The 18,199-nt window shown below is 43.8% G+C and overlaps 1 protein-coding gene across 2 annotated transcripts in view; it reads left to right on the top strand.

Moving 5' to 3' along the window:
- Window positions 1-18,199, top strand: part of KIF13A (kinesin family member 13A) — a 199,194-nt gene that overhangs the window by 98,076 nt on the left and 82,919 nt on the right. For both annotated transcript variants that reach the window (XM_080806364.1, XM_080806363.1), the window contains exon 4: window positions 3,055-3,115. In XM_080806364.1, the coding sequence (XP_080662490.1) occupies window positions 3,055-3,115 (61 nt within the window). The remainder of the gene's footprint in view (window positions 1-3,054; window positions 3,116-18,199) is intronic.

The following is an 18,199-nucleotide window of genomic DNA, read 5'->3' as shown; positions in this document are numbered from 1 at the left end:
TGAGCAGGGAGCCTAACACAGGGCTCAGTCCCAGGACCCGGGGTTATGACCTGAGCCAAAGGCAGACGCCTAACTGACTGAGCCACCCAGGCACATCTAGAAATATTTCTTTACATAAATTTAAATTATCTTGATATAAGTTGGGGTTAATCACTTTCTGCCTGGACAAGGGGAAATGAGAGGTATTAAAATGATTTTGGGGAAAAATGTGCTCCCCTCCCACCAAGGATAATTGTTTTATGTTGTTATTTTTAGCTAGACTATAAATAACTAGAATACAGACAACATGCTTAATATATATTTGAGTTCCCATAGTCCCTAAAATTGAGGAGGGTGGCAAATAGGTATTTATTGATTGCTTTGTGAGTTAATCGTTGTACAACTGGAGAACTTACTGGTGAATGCTAACTGTTAGAAAGGATGAACAGGGAGCGCCTGGGTGGCTCAGTGGGTTTAAGCCTCTGCCTTCAGCTCAGGTCATGATCTCAGGGTCCTGGGATGGAGGCCCACATTGGGCTCTGTGCTCAGCGGGGAGCCTGCTTCCCTTCCTCTCTCTGCCTGCCTCTCTGCCTACTTGTGATCTCTGTCTGTCAAATGAGTAAATAAAATCTTTAAAAAAAAAAAAAAGAAAGAAAGGATGAACGGAAGGTAGTTGGAATTGCAGGTTCCTGCACGTTTGGTTTTTATTCAGAAAATGACTACAGACCACATTTCTTAGAATGCCAGTGCCTTCTGGTTCTTCAGGGAAACACAGAAGAGTCTTTCTTGCATTTTTTAAAATTGAATTTTGTTGAAATACCATCAGAGATGGGGCTTTTAGATAGGACAGAGTTTGACTGTGTTTCTTCCTGCTCCTGGGTCTGTTGCCTCAGAGGATGTGTCACTCGACACATTTATTAAAAACAGCCTGTCGTGACTTCGCTGGACGTTCAGGGGATCACAGAGGTGCAGGGCTCACATTTTGAAGAGAGCTGTGAAGGTGGAGTGGATGTGAACAGTGGGCAGCAGGGAACTCAAGGCTGGTAGGAGTTTTACAAGTTGCAAGCCAAGAGGAAGGAGTGGGATTTTGAGAAGGTAGAGTAAAATTTTCTTGGAAACAGTGAACACGATGGCTTTCAGATTTTAAGATTTTTTTTTTTTTTTTTGACAGAGAAAGATCACAAGTAGGCAGAGAGGCAGGCAGAGAGAGAGAGGAGGAAGCAGGCTCCTCACCAAGCAGAGAGCCCGATGCGGGACTCGATCCCAGGACCCCGAGACCATGACCCGAGCCGAAGGCAGAGGCTCCAACCCACTGAGCCACCCAGGCGCCCGGCTTTCAGATTTTAAAAACAACTGGAGAGTGTCTGTCCTTTTGACTCTTTATCTAAGTAAAGGTTCATGGAAGGTATGGGTGACTTCATAAAAAATGATCACATGTGGACTGGCGCTAACAAAATAGGAAATTAATTCTTGGCTTCCAAATTTGATTTCTTTTTTTTGGTCAGTTGTATGCGTTAAGAAGTTCCCCATCCCCAGGCTCTGGTTGGAAGGCTAGTAACTTCGTAATGAATAGATGAAATAAGCATTTAGGAATTTTAGTGGAATGATTTTGAAATCGTAACGTATTTCTTTAATATAATGTGATGGCTTTGAAAAAGGTGATTTTTTTTTTTTAATTTGAGGTGCTTATTTTCTAAGAAATAACTCTCAAGAAATGGTTTTATTATCTCTTTTGACTTATCGGTGGATTTTGTATTGGAAAAATCATAACTTACTCTAAGACCAAAGAAAACCATGTCCCCTTTCATTACAAACCTTTCATGATTGAATTATAATTAAATTTGGCCATTAAAAGAAGGATAATAATTTGTGAATGGTGTATGGGACTAATAAGATTGCAAGAGATTAGACTACATAAGACAAATTATTTTGAACACCCTTGAAACTGTTTTAGTAACAGTCATAAGAAATAATTGTTCTAACAACAAATGATTGTTCTAATCTCTGTGCAGATTACAAATTATACATGACGTGGCCATACTTGTTAGCCACCTGAGCCATGGGATAATGGTGCCAAAGTGGACCCTCGTGCTCATCCCGTGACCAGATTTGTATTTGACCATTGAAGGAACCAAGTTCTCTCAAAAACTTGCATATGAGGGCTCCCTGGGTGGCTCAGTGGGTTAAGCATCCAACTCTTGACTTCAGCTCAGGTCGTGATACCAGGGTCTGGGATCAACGTTGGGTGGGGAGTCTCCTGCCGATTTTCTCTCTCCCTCTCCCCATCCCCCACCACTTGTGTGCTAAGAAAAAAAAGAAAGAAAAAAATGCATATAAAATAATGAAACATCTAAAAATACATCTTGCAGTTAAATTTCTGCTGCTGCTTGCTGGTTCTCACATCTGTTCTGTGCTTGTGTCTGTATTCAGCTTCTTCTCCTGGTATTATGGGTATTATGTTTGTTTATTGAGAAAATACTATATACAGTGACTGCTCTGTATGAGATCCTGACCCAGGCGCTACGAGATTCATGAAACGTAGTCCCTGTCCACAAGAAGCTCATCATTTCCAGTGGAAGTAAGACCCATACACAAGAACTGAGGCATCCAAAAGAACCACGTGTGAGGGCGCCTGGGTGGCCCAGTGGGTTGGGCCTCCTCCTTCAGGTCAGGTCATGATCCTCAGGGTCCTGGGATCGAGTCCTGCTTCGGACTCTCTACTTGGCGGGGAGCCTGCTTCCCCCCCCAACCCCCTGTCTTCCTCTCTGCCTATTTGCGATCTCTGTCAAATAAATAAATAAAATCTTTAAAAAAAAAAAAAGATGTCTCATTGTTTGCATTCTGGATAAATAGCGATTTTCATATGCAACTTATTCTAGTACAGTAAGGTAATCATCAATTTAGTGCAAAAGAAGCTTTAGGATTAATGAAGCATCGAACCTCTATAGTGTTTTTTTCCTAATCAGACAGTAGCAGGAACCCTTACGTTTATCAGCAAATTTTTTTTTTTTTTTTTTGCAGTCTGATTTACTCTGAGCAGTTAATTAATCTTCACTATTTTGTTCTTTCATTCAGGTATTTGCCTTTGATTATTGCTTTTGGTCCATGGATGAATCTAATACTACAAAATACGCTGGTAAGTTGGCTCTCTCTTCACGTGAGTTTTGGGCCTCAGTCCTCTTCGTCTATTTTCTTTATTCGGCAGTTCTGCTTTTCCTATAAAATTCACACTCCTTCTTTCCAGTTCTAGCATGTGGGCTTTGAAGTCAACAAGATTTGATTTCAGGATCTGGCTGTGCCACTAACTTGCTAAGAAGTCATGGACCGGTTGGTTCATTTTTAGGCGCCAGGTTCTTTCCCCATAAAGGGGGTATTACTATCTTCAGAGGTGTTCCAACAACTAGAAATAATGGGGCACCACCTCTAGCCAGAAGTGGTAACTGGGGTGATTATCACATGAAGGAGGGGTTTAATGTGCACGTCTTTCTTTGTCGCTGTTTTGGGAATTCACCGCTCCGTTGATATAATCCAAGCTCAGGTGCTGTGGGTTTCCATGTCCCGGGTCACTGGTGATGCAAACTGTCCATGTCTGACGGTCACGGCTGATAGGAACTGTCCATGTCTGACCGTCACTGGTGATACGAACTACACATTTGCAGGGAAACACGACCACCCAGTCCCACATTTTGCTAGTGTTCCTCCCTCGAGGCATTTCATCCCTATTCCACTGAACACAGATGACTACTGATTTTGTTATTTGGTGAGCCTTGGCCCTTTCGAGGAATTCATCACAATTGCTTTGGCTTGGGAGGGAAGCATTTGGTTCATGGAGGAAGTTTGATTCCTACCCTTTTGATTGTGTCCCCATTTCCTAAGATATTTGTTTAGTCTTTATGAATGTTTTCTCCTCATTTCTACTTAGAAAAACATCAGCTGAATGACTTTCTCATTTGCTTTTTAAAAAGAGTGGTGAGGGATAGATGGAAAGGAGGCAGGTCTTACAAGACTAGAAGGCAAAAGGAAATCACTTGCTTGTAGGGAATTCTGTTTCATGACAACCTTTTCCTGGCCACATAAAGCAAACTTGTTGAGAAGTTATTTGATATATAATTTTTTCAAAAGTTAACAATCTGAAACTAGGAAAATTTCTTCTGTTGCTCACCGTGAGTAAATGAACCTTTCTTTCCAGACATCATTCCTGCACCTTTAGCAAATGTATTTCATTGATGTGAATAAGTACTTCTTAATGTTGGTTGTAATAAATTTGTCTTTATATTGGCCCATTAGCACTTTAGACAGTAAATTCTACCGTGTCTAGAACAGTCTGCTTTGAGTGTTAGCACAGTGTGTATTTTGGTGTTGGGCGTGTGCTTTGGGATTTAAATAAACTACAAAAGTAAAACATTTCCTACTGTAACACAACAAATGCTGTGGCTGTACAAATCCCACTCTTTGTTCAGCTGACGTATTCAAGATACAGCCAAGTAGATCCTCCCGGATTAGAACTCTGCTTGTGCGATTCTCAAATACTTTCAAGTACTCCTCACCACTTGCAGAGAAAATCTGTTCTCCTTGAACTACATATAGGCTCCTTTATTTTATCTCCTCAGCCCACCATCCTCACGCTCTGCTCCGGGACTCCCCACCACCCATCCCACGCTCTGGCCCGGGGCTGTTACTCCTCTCCTATAACCCTCAGGGAGCCAGCAGGTCTCAGAATGGTTCCCGAAGGATTCAGGAAACCCCTACAGTGTGTGCAGCTTCAGGGAAGCCCTTGAAAAATCAAAAAAGTTAGGTGGGAAGCAAAAGAATGCATAATGAACGACAGTAAACATTTTGAGCTAATACTGAGTTAAAGTGTTTGACAGATTTTGAGTGCTATAGAAAACCCAAGGAAGGGCATAATCCAGGAAGGGCTGAACAGAATTCTGAGGTTGAAACTGAGTTTCGTTTAGACGGCTTATCGGTGCAGAACAGGGGCTGTGCAGTGATGTGGTTAAAAGAATGCTTCGGGGAGGGTGTTTTTCCTTGTTGTGTCTTCTAGAATCACATTCTCCCTTATTACCCACAGAAACCATTTTAGCCTCCTGCGGTGTATCACTCATATCCCTGAATATAGGACAAGCCTTTTTTTTTTTTTTTAAAGATTTTATTTATTTATTTGAGAGAGAGCGCACAGAGGGAAAAGCAGACTCCCTGCTGAGCAGGGAGCCTGTGTGGGGCTCGATTCCAGGACCCTGAGATCATGACCTGAGCTGAAGGCAGATGCTTAACCGGCTGAGCCACCCAGGCGCCCCAGGACAAACTTTTTTTTTTTAATGGAAATAACTTTATTAAGTACAAATGATAAAATTCACATGTGAAACTGAAGATTTCTGGAGCTCTGCATGGCAAATTAGTATGTTCAGAAATATCTAAAAAGATAAAAATGATTTTTAAACTTAGAACCTAAAACTTCCTACTTTTAGTGTGCATGATCGCATCAAATAGTGTGTTCCATTCAGCCGAGAAATGCAGCCCTGTAGGCTCCAAGAGCAATGTCTGTTTACAGAACACAGGGAGACATTCTCTTGTTCTTTGGACGGCTCTATTATTGTGCAAACCCAGTGACCACCTTAGCAAAAAGTAAAATTCTTGCTGGCTCTTCCCCCGGATTTGTTTTTATTCATTGTAAATAACCTGCCTACTAAATGCATTACGGTATGTTCGTCAGTTAGTTTCATACTAACTTGATTTCCTTTCTCTTCATTAAAAAAGGGATAGCAGTTCCTTCTTAATGGTGAATAGAAGCATCGAGATAGAAGCCTTCATTCTCTGATGGGAAGTAGAGGAAATGTAAAAGGGGGAGCACGAATTTCCTGAAACCGACCTATTTGTCAGGCTCAATGAATAATGGCGTCATTGATACTGACGAAGAGGGCTCCCGGGGGCTCTCAAAACTTGGGGAGCAGAGAGGAGGAGGGGTAGCGCAGAGAGGGAGGCTTGAAGGCACAGGGACCGAGGGAGCCAAGAGAGGCAGGGCGCTGAGGTTCACGCGGTGTGTCGGAATGTTCTGTTTGTTTGTTCAAAGTGACCGCAGCACCCGTCACTCTCAGGCTGTCCGACGGAGAAATGCACAAGTCGGTAGTGGGGGAGAGCGTGGCAGCGGGCTGTGGGCTCCTACGCCAGACCGTCCGGTGAGCCACCGGATCTCACTGCACCTCTGATTCCTCAAAAAGAGGATGGTAATCATTCTCATCTCATAGGGTTGATTTGAGGGCCAAGGGACCTGTCCAGGGAAAGTACGGAAGCCGGTACCGGGCACATGGGAGAAGCTCTCTTATTCCCTATCGTCTTCATCATGGTCACATTGCCGCAGTCCTGAGGGCTAGAGCGTCAGCCCTGTGGACAGAGAACGCACTGGAATTGACGAGACTCGGTTTTGCCGCCAGCTGCTCACCTTTATGGGGTCTTTATGGGGTTTCTCTGTCTATGGAAGGAGGAGACGTGGCCTAGGATGATCTCAGATCCCCTCTAGCTCTCTGGTAAAACATGAATCAGACATTTTATCCTGGCGCACAGCTGCTGGAATGGGCTGTTCAGAGGCAAGTCAAAGACTTGTTTGTTAAGCAGTTTGCATTGCACTGAGTCGGGCTTTGAGACATTTTGCATTTTAACGGTATTATTTCTTACTATAACCCTTGGGTTAGGTAGGCATAATCATGTTTGGCTGGCAGGTAATTCTGAGTCTTTGAAGCAAAAATGCTTGTGCCAGGATGAAGATAAAAAAAAACAAACGAACAAGTAACCTGCAAAACGAGGCACCCAAAGCTTGGCATATTTCTACATAAACTCATGTCTTCCCCTACTCTTTACCCCATATGTCCACACATGCAGACAGATCCACGTTTAGGACTGTAAGGCCATTATAGTGAATACTGACAGCACTTGAGAGTGTCATACTGATAAGAGGCCCTTGTGAATGGTTAAATCACTACCGATTATAATTAAGGCCTTCTCGATAATGAACTCGGTCCATGATCGTCACTGTCTCAGATGTGCCGTGTTGGTAAATAACAGTGACCAGTCCCCTTGGTTTCACTTTTCTTCTTACTGGGGGACTATCTCACAGATCTGTTTTTCTGTAGATCTTCATGCCCCAAATGAAAACCAGTCTGGTGGGGGTGGGGGGACGCCTGGCTGGCTCTGTCGGTAGAGCGCCGTGACTCCTGGTCTCGGGTTTGTAAGTTTGACCCCATGTTGGACATAGAGATCACTAAAAAATAAAATCTGTAACCAGCTGAGCCACCGGGGCGCCCCCAAAATAAAATCTTAAAAAAACAACAACAACAAACCAGTGGGGGTGGCATATCTGGGGGTCAACGCAGACATGAACATTTCCAGGCCCAGAGCTTCTCAACTATTGACTTAGAAATTATCTAACAATTCTCACCACATGACATGTTGCTCAAACTTGCTGAAGCCGTGTGTTTTCAGGCATTGTTCATGCCCTGCAGTTCAGGAGAAAGGTTATATGTCTGATTCTTGTTCTGCTAGCCTAGCTTTGTGCGGTTCGCGTCCAAGCCGTCGTGAGCTGTTGCGTGTTTGATTCTGTTCCCATGACGGGACATTTTATGTGCCCAGAGGTAGAAATAATTTCTCTTTCACACTGTTTAACGGAAGCGAGATTAGAAACAAGATAAGACATTTGTGCATCAAAATTTATATTCTAAAAGCCAGCACTAGCCAAAATAGAACCAATATTTTAGCAAAGTTCCAAAATGCTTGTTTTAGCATACTGTGTTGGTTCATTCTTTTCGTTATTCAAGTTTATAAGAAACACTCAGCAAGTGCCTCTCACAGAATAGTTGTTAGCTACTAGGTTTATCAAGACCACAGATGTTTTCTGTATAGTTATGAAAAGCGGTAGTAGTTGATTCTGTGAACGGTTTGGTGAAATGGAGATTTATTATAAATGATGCATGCCATCTTAAAAGACACGAAACCATCCGAATGCAGAGTTCTGGATTTTTCTTTCTCTTTTATAGTCGTTGGCAAATTGCCGTACCCATACCCAATCTGACAATTCTTTTGGTGATTAAGCCTTACCAGGTTGTCCCTGAAGCATCCAACTTCATTTTCTTAGAACCAGCAGCTGTCTTTTTACACTTGTTAATGAAATTATGTAATGACAGAGAAGTACAATGGACATAAACTAGTTTAGGAGCAAACACAGCTGACCCTTTGTGAGAACATAGCTCAGCTGGTGGGAGTCCAGAGCACAACCTCCCAGCTGGGGTGATGCAGGCTGCGGTGGGCACACCCCAGGGTACTACCTTATAGATGGAGGAGAATGTTGGCCAATTCAGAAAATAGGGTCAAAGGGGACGTCAGTGAAGAAAACCTTTTCTTTCTTTCTTTCTTTCTCCTTTTTCTCTTTTTTTGGTATCACAAGAATCTTTGAGGTTTACGTTCAAGTTTACTCATGGTGGGGTTGTATTTGTGTTTGGTAAAGTGTGCCAAGTGCCCCGCATTGAGATCGTTTCGGTTCACATCACTGCCCTCCTCACAGACGTCTCCTTGTCCGGTGAGGTCATGGCGGGGGGCCTTGGCTTTTCTCTGGGTCAGGCCAGCTTTACTGGTGAGAAAAACTTTCCTGAAATAAAAAAGCTAAGCTCATATCGTTAGATTCTTTTAAAGAGAGAGAGTGCGTGTGCGTGTGTGTGTGAATGCGAGTGTGTGTATGTGTGTACGTGTGCATGTTTTGTGTATATTTGATTATAAGTGTGTTTATGTGTATGGTGTGAGTATGGGTCTGTGTAAATGTGAACGCGTTAGTGCATGTGTGTAAATATTGGTGTGTATATGTGTGTGTGTGATTGTGTGTGTGTGCTTCTCTTTTCTCTTCTACTCCTAATTTTTTTTTTTTTTAAAGTAGGCTTCATGCCCAGTGTGGGGCTTGAACTCACGACCCTGAGATCAAGAGTCCCATGCTCTCCCAGCGGAGCCAGCCGGGTGCCCCCTACTCCTGTTTTTTAATCCCACCTGGTCCCACCTTCTTACAGGCTTTCTTTCTTCGTCCCCATCTATCCCTTATTTTTTGGCACCCAAAGACATCGTGTAACTTACTGAAGGGTGTGCAGAGAGGCGGCTGAGTCACAGTAGACAGTAGACTTGGGAGCACTGGGTTCCCAGCCCTGTGCTCATCTCTCCTCCTCTAGTAGCTCATTTAATTATCAGAACATCCCATCCCGTAGAAACGATTACTGTCCGCATGTTATGGTAAGGAAACTGCTCCCTGGGAGAGAGCTGAAAAGCAGTCGTACCGGGGGGTTTTGGCAGCGACAATTACGTGTGATGATGTTACAGATTCTCCTGCAGTCCCAGGCTGTCCTCTGGTCTCTGCCACCCCCGGACAGCGGCTGTGTGCGGCAGTCACGTTGCAGTGCTCTGGCATGGAAGCCGGCCAGCGTTCTCCCTCCTGTCACATGTTCTCTGGAGTCCTGAGTGCCTATGTTTGGTTTGGGCTTTGCTCTAATCTCCTCTTGACTGTTCTCCCCCCAGTCCAGAAGGGGTGTTGGGTCCCCATGTCCCTGTACCGCAGAGAACATATCAGACAGAAACGAAGATCACTTACTTTCCCAGCAGATCGATGTGTGAAAACACCCTACGAAAGAGCTCAGAAGACAATCCCTATCAGAGTGCTCGCAGGGCGGGTGGCTTCTTGGCTTCTCCCATCCCGGGCACCAGCATCTGACCCTCTCCTCGGTGAGTCAGCCACCTCACATGCCAACAAAAAAGGAGCTGAGGCTCCCTGCCAGCTCATGACTCGTCCCAGCACTGTTGCTGGGGTAGAAATGTCCCTCTGGGTGAGTCACCCTGTGCCATGCGCGCTGCAGGCGAGGTGCCCCGACACCCGAACACTGATCGCCCTTGGACGCCACTGCGGAAAATGGCCCCGTGCTCTCCCTTTACCCTCATGGCCCAGTTTCTCAGGATCCTTTTACCAAGCCCCTTAATGGCACACTTCTGTAGTTGATTAATACTTAAATCCAGTATCACCAGGTCAATCCTGAAAGGCTTCATTTTTGTATCTAAACTCTGCGTGTTTTGGTCATTTAGGTTGACCCAGGTTTAACTTCAGTACATGGGACAGTTTCTGAGTTGCCCCATTTGGGAGAGGGATGTGCCGAAGGCTGGTCCACGTTAGGCATGTCTCCCCACTGCATGTCTGTGTGGAGAGCCTGTCTGCCCTTGGACTGTCCGGGTGCTCGGACTTGGACCTGGGCCACCTGCCAAGCCCAGACTCATCAAAATCACTGTGGCTGTCAGCCCTGCTAAGAGGTGGAAAAAACCTTCCTTCCTAACAAGCAGACCCGGGAGTCCCACATCACAAATACTGAGCTCAGACTTTTTTTTTTTTTTTTTCACTCCAACTCCAAAGAGAAAAGACAGAAAAGAAGGAAAACCGGAGACTCTGCATACACTGGTAAAATGTACTGATCGTGTTGAGATCTTGAATGCTTTTCCATGCTCCTGCTTTAGAAAAAATGAGAAATATTCCATGCATATGTCCTATCTGGCTCTCTAGTGCCATGCTCGCTGTTTTATTCAGCCGTGATCTATATGCGACTGCCTTGTTTAGTGCAGATTGTAAATAAGACAAGGGTTATGCCCTCCCACTTCTTAGAACACAGCCCCCTGTAACTGACCCTGTACCTCTTTAGTAGTCAGGTGTGTGAGCACATGAATGGTACGTGCGTTTTCTCTTCCATCCCTGGTTGGTCTTCTGTGCTTTGCTATCGGGGCCTGCGAAGAGCATCACCTTGGTTACCCAGTTCCCAGCGCACACATGGGACAGCTTTGAATCCATTGCTGCGATCCCCAGTAGGGACAGATGATGCCCGAGTGTGGAAACTCAGATCTGTATTATATATGTGACTCAGGGTTGGGTGGGTCAGGCGTTTAACTTCCTGACTTGTAGAAATTCCATACAGGGGTCCTCTCCACAATCGTGTTATTGTGTTCCAGATTGCTTTGGGCATGCCTGTGTGTTCAGACCTATCCATATAGTCATAGGTTTTAAGCATAAACCCCACAGGGGAAATTGGCATCTCCTTGGTCATGGTTAGTGAGGTCAGGTTTGCCCTGCGGAGTCCCTGCACCAGGGAGGAGCTGCTGTGTGTGGAAGGACCACGTGCTGAAACGCCACAAGCCTTTTAGGTTTGACGGTGCTGTGGCTTTTCTTGGTTTGTCTGGGACAGAAGCAAATATTCATAGATCCGGGGCGCCTGGGTGGCTCAGTGGGTTAAAGCCTCTGCCTTCAGCTCAGGTCATGATCCCGGGGTCCTGGGATCGAGCCCCGCATCGGGCTCTCTGCTCAGCAGGGAGCCTGCTTGCCTTCCTCTCTCTCTGCCTGCCTCTCTCTCTGCCTGCCTCTCTGCCTACTTGTGATCTCTGTCTGTCAAATAAATAAATAAAATCTTAAAAAAAAATATTCATAGATCCTCCTGCTTCCCACACGACTTCTGAACTTTCCTTTAGGGGCTGGTGCGCATTCCTCTAGACAGAAAGAGTTCATTCTGCTTGAGGGTGAGGTATGGCAGGAAACATGTAGGTGAAAATACTGCATCTTTTACGGGGTCCCTGATTCCCATCGTCCAATACAAACAGCCCCGTCCTTTTGCACAGTGAGCTTCAAAAAGCAGTTGGCAAGTCGGTTTTTTCCCCTTATGCTGGAAAAGGGGACCTCTGTGTTTCAAAAATAGAAATGAACAAAGCGGGAAACCTTCTGTCTCTCCTTTACAGACCATGTAAGGGTCTCTGATATTTAATGTCTTCTCTCTATCACAGAGTGAAGTGTAGTTTGTGTTTCCGGGAGAGACGGTTGTGCTGAGGAGGACAGAAAGCTGTACGAGTCCACAGGGAGCATTTTGGGGCTTCAGTTGACAGTCTGGCCTTTTTACAGTTGTTTCCCTACCATCCCAGTGATGCCCTTGAAAGTTACCAAACCGAAGCACTGATTCAGTATAACCCCAGCCAATGAGTCCTACAGCTCAAAAGGCACCAGATTAGAAAAATCAGGGGACATCTACAGAGTATGTTTCTATCACAGTTTTATTGATAGGATTTATTATGTTGGTTTTTACCCCCGTGCCCTTCTGAGGTAATGTTATGAAAGAAAAGTACATATTTTTCCTCTGCTGGACGTATAGGTTGGCATATCCTGTCCCAAATAATACTGTTCTGGTTTCCTCTCCTCAGAAGCCCCAACATAACACACATACACACACACACAGACATACATGTACCCCACCACACCCATGCATATACCACAACACACACACACACATCCCCGTACATAACCCCTGCGCAACCCAACACACGTGCACCACACATACACCCCCAACAGACATGTGTGCACATATGCCCAGCACACATATAACCCCATATACAGCCAACACACACACACACACACACACACACGCCAATACATACAAAACATAACACCCACCACCATATATTGGCTCTCTCTCTTTCCTCTATGAGAGTATCCCACCATTATATTGGTCAGTAGAATTTTAGAAGTGGGAACTAAGGTATCTAGAGAAATAACAGTAAGTGATTCCTTTAAAATGTTTTCCCTAAGAATAGGTGTCTTTTCTTTTATCTTTGAAATTGGATTACCTCACAGAATTGTCCTACTTTGGGGCGCCTGGGTGGCTCAGTGGGTTAAAGCCTCTGCCTTCGGCTCAGGTCATGATCCCAGGGTCCTGGGATCGAGCCCCGCATCGGGCTCTCTGCTCGGCGGGTAGCCTGCTTCCTCCTCTCTCTCTGCCTTTCTCTCTGTCTACTTGTGATCTCTGTCTGTCAAATAAATAAATAAAGTCTTTAAAAAAAAAAAGAATTTTCCTACTTTAAGGAAAAATAAGTAGATGTTTACCTCCTTCTCTATGCCAGAATTAATTATAGTTGATTAAAGATTTGAGGGATGATATTGATAATGGATATTAACTAAAATATATTCTAGACTTATACTAATCAGGCACTGTGGTAAGTGCTTTATCTAGCTTGCTTTCATAGATCATAACCCGCGAGCCAGTAAGGTAGCAACTGTTACTCCCCATTTACTGATGAAGAAACCCAGAACTTGCCCAAGGTCACACAGCTGTAAGGAGCAGAGTTCAGATTTGAAAATAAAACGGTAAAAAATAAAAACAGCAGACCTAGAAAAAAATACAGGTGAATCCCTATATAACTTGGGGTAATAATAATGCAAAAGGATTTTGGATGCGTAAACATACACTGTAGGGAAAAACCACAGAGGAAAAGATGAAAGATTTGAATACGGATAACCAAAAGCTTTTGCATGACAAAAACCAGCACGAGACCAAAAAGTAAATGCCAGACCAGGAAACAATATTTACAATGTATAAATAGACCAAAGGTTAATGTCCTTAACATACGATGAGCATTTTGAGGGCTCTGGGCCGGCTCAGTTGGAAGAGCTTGTGACTCTTGATCTCAGGATTATGAGTTCAAGCCCCACATTGGGTGTAGAGCTTCCTTCAGTAAGTAAATAAACACATAGATGTATGTATGATGAGCATTTTTAAGTAAAAAAAAAAAAAAATCAATGACTAAACCAGTCAATTTGTAAAAAGAAACATAGACCCCAAATAATCAATTTGCTAAAGAATAAATACAAAGTAGGCAGTCAGCAAAGGAAAGGAAAATTGTGGTTCAGACAAAACCGAGAAGAACGATAATAGCTGTGTTGTGGAGGGGGCATTGGTGGAGGACTCAGTAATTTGAGTTTTTGGAGCTTTGCCTGGTAAAGAGAATAGAAAAGTGCTCGGAGGTAAATAGGTAAGGATAAATATTGCAGAAAAAAGAAAAAGGAAATTATCTGCATGCCCATAATAGGGCTGATTGCATCAGTTAACCATACAATGGAAGGCTAAGCAGCTGTAAAAAAAAAATTAATGTTGATATAACTTTGTAGAGGTGGCAAAGTGTTCATTATTTCTTGTCTTAAAAGAGAGTAAATTTCCCTTGAGACATGAAGCCATAGTGACAAAATGTATCGCAGTCTCTCTAGAATCCGGTCTTGCTCAGAGCTGTAAAGATACATGAACGTAACAATAGATCTCTGTGTTCATCCTTTTATAAATTGTGCTTTGAGATAGTTGTTTAAGGATGGAAAGGAGACGAATTCTTTCCAGAAACACAGTATAATTGTTACTTTTTCATATTCGATTTTGTATTTCCCAGAATATTTTCCTTTCCTGTGTATAACTAAAGCTTTATTAAATATGATAAATCTGGGGAATATTCTGTCAAGCATAACTGTAACTAACAGAACTTGATTTTTGAAAAGTCTAAGCATATGTGCAATGGAAATCAGAGAGACTAGTTTGGGTTTTTACTGTGACATATATCTTGTTTTAATGTCCAGGAGGTTACCATGGGTGCCAGGAAAAGTGTAATCTGTCATTTTAATCAAAATTGTTCAGTTGGTAGATACATGTTATATTAACATATCTATTCACGTCTATCCCCAGTGCCTGATCTAACCAAGGGTACTGTAGTCTTTAGGGGCTCATTAGAATCTCAAATACAGTCATACTTTGATTAAAGTATAAACTCTAATGCAATTAAGTCTTTTTTTAAAAAGTTTTTTTTTAAAGATTTTATTTATTTATTTGACAGAGAGAGAGAGAGCGATCACAAGAAGGCAGAGAGGCAGGCAGAGAGAGAGGGGGAAGCAGACTCCCTGCCGAGCAGAGAGCCTGATGCGGGGCTCGATCCCGGGACCCTGAGATCATGACCTGAGCCGAAGGCAGAGGGTTAATCCAGAGCCACCCAGGCGCCCTTTAAGATTTTTATTTTTAAGTTATCTCCACACCCATTGAACTTGAACTCAGAACCCCAAGATCAAGAGTTGCATGCTCTACCAACTGAGTCAGCCGGGTGCCCCAAATATTTAAGTTCAACAAACAATATTTTGAGGACTTAATCCTCGCTAATGAGGAAAGGGGCCCCCAATTCAGTACGCTTTAGTCTGAGGACAGCTATGTCAGCATAGGAGTAACTCAGGACGTGAAAGTGCCTGCTGTTTGCCAGGGACTCTGCTAAGATGTAACACCTATTTTTAAAGCTCACAGGACTCCTGGGGGCTCAGTCAGTTAAGCCTCCAACTCGATTTCGGCTCAGGTCATGATCCAGGGTTGTGAGATCGAGCTCCACATTGGGCTCCGTGCTGAGTGTGAAGTCTGCTTGAGATTCTGTCTCCCAACCCCCCAAAAGAATACATAAGTAAAATCTTTAAAAAAAAAAAAAAGGAAACTCACACTCCAGTGCTAGAGAAAAATGGAAAAGAATAGTGAAGTGTGTTAAGATCTAGAGTTTTTAAAAACAAATAAATATAACCTAAATAAAACCATGGAGACCAGAGGGGGAATGACTGATTCCTGGTGTCCTGCAGTGTGAGTCACCAGTGATGGGTGAGTGTCTCCTTAACGGTCAAGAGTCAGTACAGACAGACCCAGGTCCTGCCACTCACTATCGGTGTGATCTTGGGCAAATGACTCTCCTTTGGAACCGCAGCCTCCTTACAGATCCTGCTGGCCACGGGGACTGCAATGATTCAGTGATACAGAATAATGTAAAGTGCATTGCTAGTGGGGCAGTTGATAAAAATTAATTCTCCTCTTCTTAGTTGCATAAATAATAAAAGTATACAGGTTTAAAAGGTTAATTTATCAGAGCGCCTGGGTGGCTCAGTCATTAAGCATCTGCGTTTGGTGGGCGCCTGGGTGGCTCAGTGGGTTGGGTGTCTGCCTTCGGTTCAGGTTATAATCTCAGGGTCCTGGGATCAAGCCCCGCATCAGGTTCTCTGCTCAGCGGGGAGCCTGCTTCCCCCACTCTCTCTGCCTGCTTGTGATCTCTCTCTGTGTGTCAAATAATAAAATCTTAAAAAAAAAAAAAGGTGTCTGCCTTCAGCTCAGGTCATAATCTCAGGGTCCTGGGATCGAGCCCCATGTCAGGCTCCCTGATGAGAGGGGAGTCTGCTTCTCCCTCTTCCTCTGCCCCTCTGTACCCCACCCCTGCTCGCACTCTCTCTCTTGCTCACTCTCAAATAAATAAAATCTCAAAAAAATAAAAGGTTAATTCATATCATCTTTAGTATTTGTAATAATTTAGACATAGGCAAAACCAATTTATTCTTGTATTTTTATATCCTGGAGAATTCTTTAATCACTTGGTTTATTTTTTGTGCAATTTTAATATATATATCCTATCCTGGAAGGTTTTGTGGTTTTTTTCACTTGACAGTGCCATAAATCTGTCTAGCTCTGTAGCACTCATTCTTGGTTTTTTTGATCTTGGATTTAATGGTGTTTAGTTTAAAAAACCATTTGTACCAAGGAAAAAGAAACATTGTGATTTTCCTTTAAAAGAATATGGAGGAGTGTCTGGGTGGCTCATTGGGTTGAGCATCTGACTCTTGGTTTTGGCTCACGTCGTGATCTCAGGGTCGAGAGATCAAGCCTTGTACTGGGCACCGTGCTTAGTGGGGAGTCTGCTTCGAGATTCTCTCTTTCTGCCCCTTCCCTCACCCACTTTCTCTCTCTCTCTCTCATCTTTTAAGAAAGTAAAAATAAAAGAATATGGAGAAAATAATTCCCCATACTTCCATCCTACTCAGCCTCAGGAGCCAAAGTTAGAAATATTGCTTCTCACCACCTAACAGAGGAAGAGAGAGATTCCTGACTAAGTGGCCACAGGCCCTTGCAGGGCCGTGGTCGAACTCTGACCACAGTGCTCCCCGCACTTGGGTCCTTCAATCAACTCAAGTGCTTGCTTTTTTTCAAGTTACTAAATATGAGTTGAAATCATGAATTACGGGCAGGATGTTTGACCTGACTGAGTTGTAACACGTCTTGTCCCCACCCTGCCCCCCCTTCCCGAGGGGCTAGTTAGCCAGAGTAGAAGATCCGACAAGAAGGCTCCATTCGTCTGCTTGTGCCTTCAGAGAGCCTGCGGGTGGCACTTGGGTCTGGCCGAGGACCACGGTCGGCTCTCACAAACCTGAGCACCGGCCGGGTTTAACTCCCTAAATTCTACACTGCAGGGCTCTGCTCCAGATTTAAGCCTGCCTTTGGGCGTGGGCCTTGGGGGAGTACACGTGGAGTAGGGAAGACCCTTTGAGAGAACAGACGAGAACGAAGTATTGGTGTGGTGGGTAATAATTTTGACATTCTCTGTTCTTCCTGGAGTGTTTGTGTGTGCGTGCTCGCACATGCCTCTTCAGCCAGTCTTCACAACAGACCTGTGCGTTTCGGAGTGGTTACACCCTTTTAAAAAATTCACATATTATGCCAACGTGTTTTGAACACCTCTTAGGTGCCAGGCTCTGTGCTAGATGTTACAAGTCAGAATTAGAGAAGTAAGGTTATGTGAATCTGTTGCTTTGTCACCCAGTTCATTTTTCTTAACTTCAGTGCTCATCCATGGGTCTTTCTCGCGCACTGTTTGACACAGTGTATACCAAATACGCTATGTGTATGTGTATTGGAACATGATTTTTGTTAAACTCAGAAACGTTTTCAAATTCTAGCCTTGTCTACGCACACAGATGTGTTGGATTTTTTTTTTTTTTCAAACGTGGTGTGTAATATTCTGGCATACGAAGTAGTCCACATTTTCCTTCTCTCCTCCCTTACCAGTGGGCACTTCACTTGATTCCAGTTTAGCGAATCGGATTAATGCTGCCGGGGGCATCCTGTAGAGGTGTCCCTTATGGAAGTGTCTGGAGGGTTGGGTGCCTCATCGTGGCTCCCAGTGGAGGCATGGGTGCTCGCTTCAACGTGCTGTCAGGTTTTCAAGTGGCTGTATTATTTATTCCCCTCCCAGCAGATTACGAAAATACCTGTATTTCCTCAGTCCAGCGATAATTGTTGACAAAATTTTACGTTTTGCTGGCCTAACGGTTGAAAATACTGCTTGTTTCGCATTTACACATTTTTAAGGGTCCCGTTCTGCAGCCACATGTCCCCGTGTAACAAGGGGCTGCTCAAATCAGATCCTGCTTTGCACAAAGGAAACAGTGCACCTGAGAGCTTATGTTGTGTTGCATTATTTCCAAATGTAAATGGAATTGTCATGTAAGATTAAAAAAAAGGTTGAGTCGATTTGGGTGGTTTTTTTTTTTTTTTTTTTTTTTCCAGCATGTATC

This window comes from Martes martes (genome assembly GCF_963455335.1).
Source record: "Martes martes genome assembly, chromosome: 6".
Classification (NCBI taxonomy): domain Eukaryota; kingdom Metazoa; phylum Chordata; class Mammalia; order Carnivora; family Mustelidae; genus Martes; species Martes martes.
Note: the sequence above shows the minus strand (reverse complement) of the source record. Positions and strands in the feature narration are given on the sequence as shown.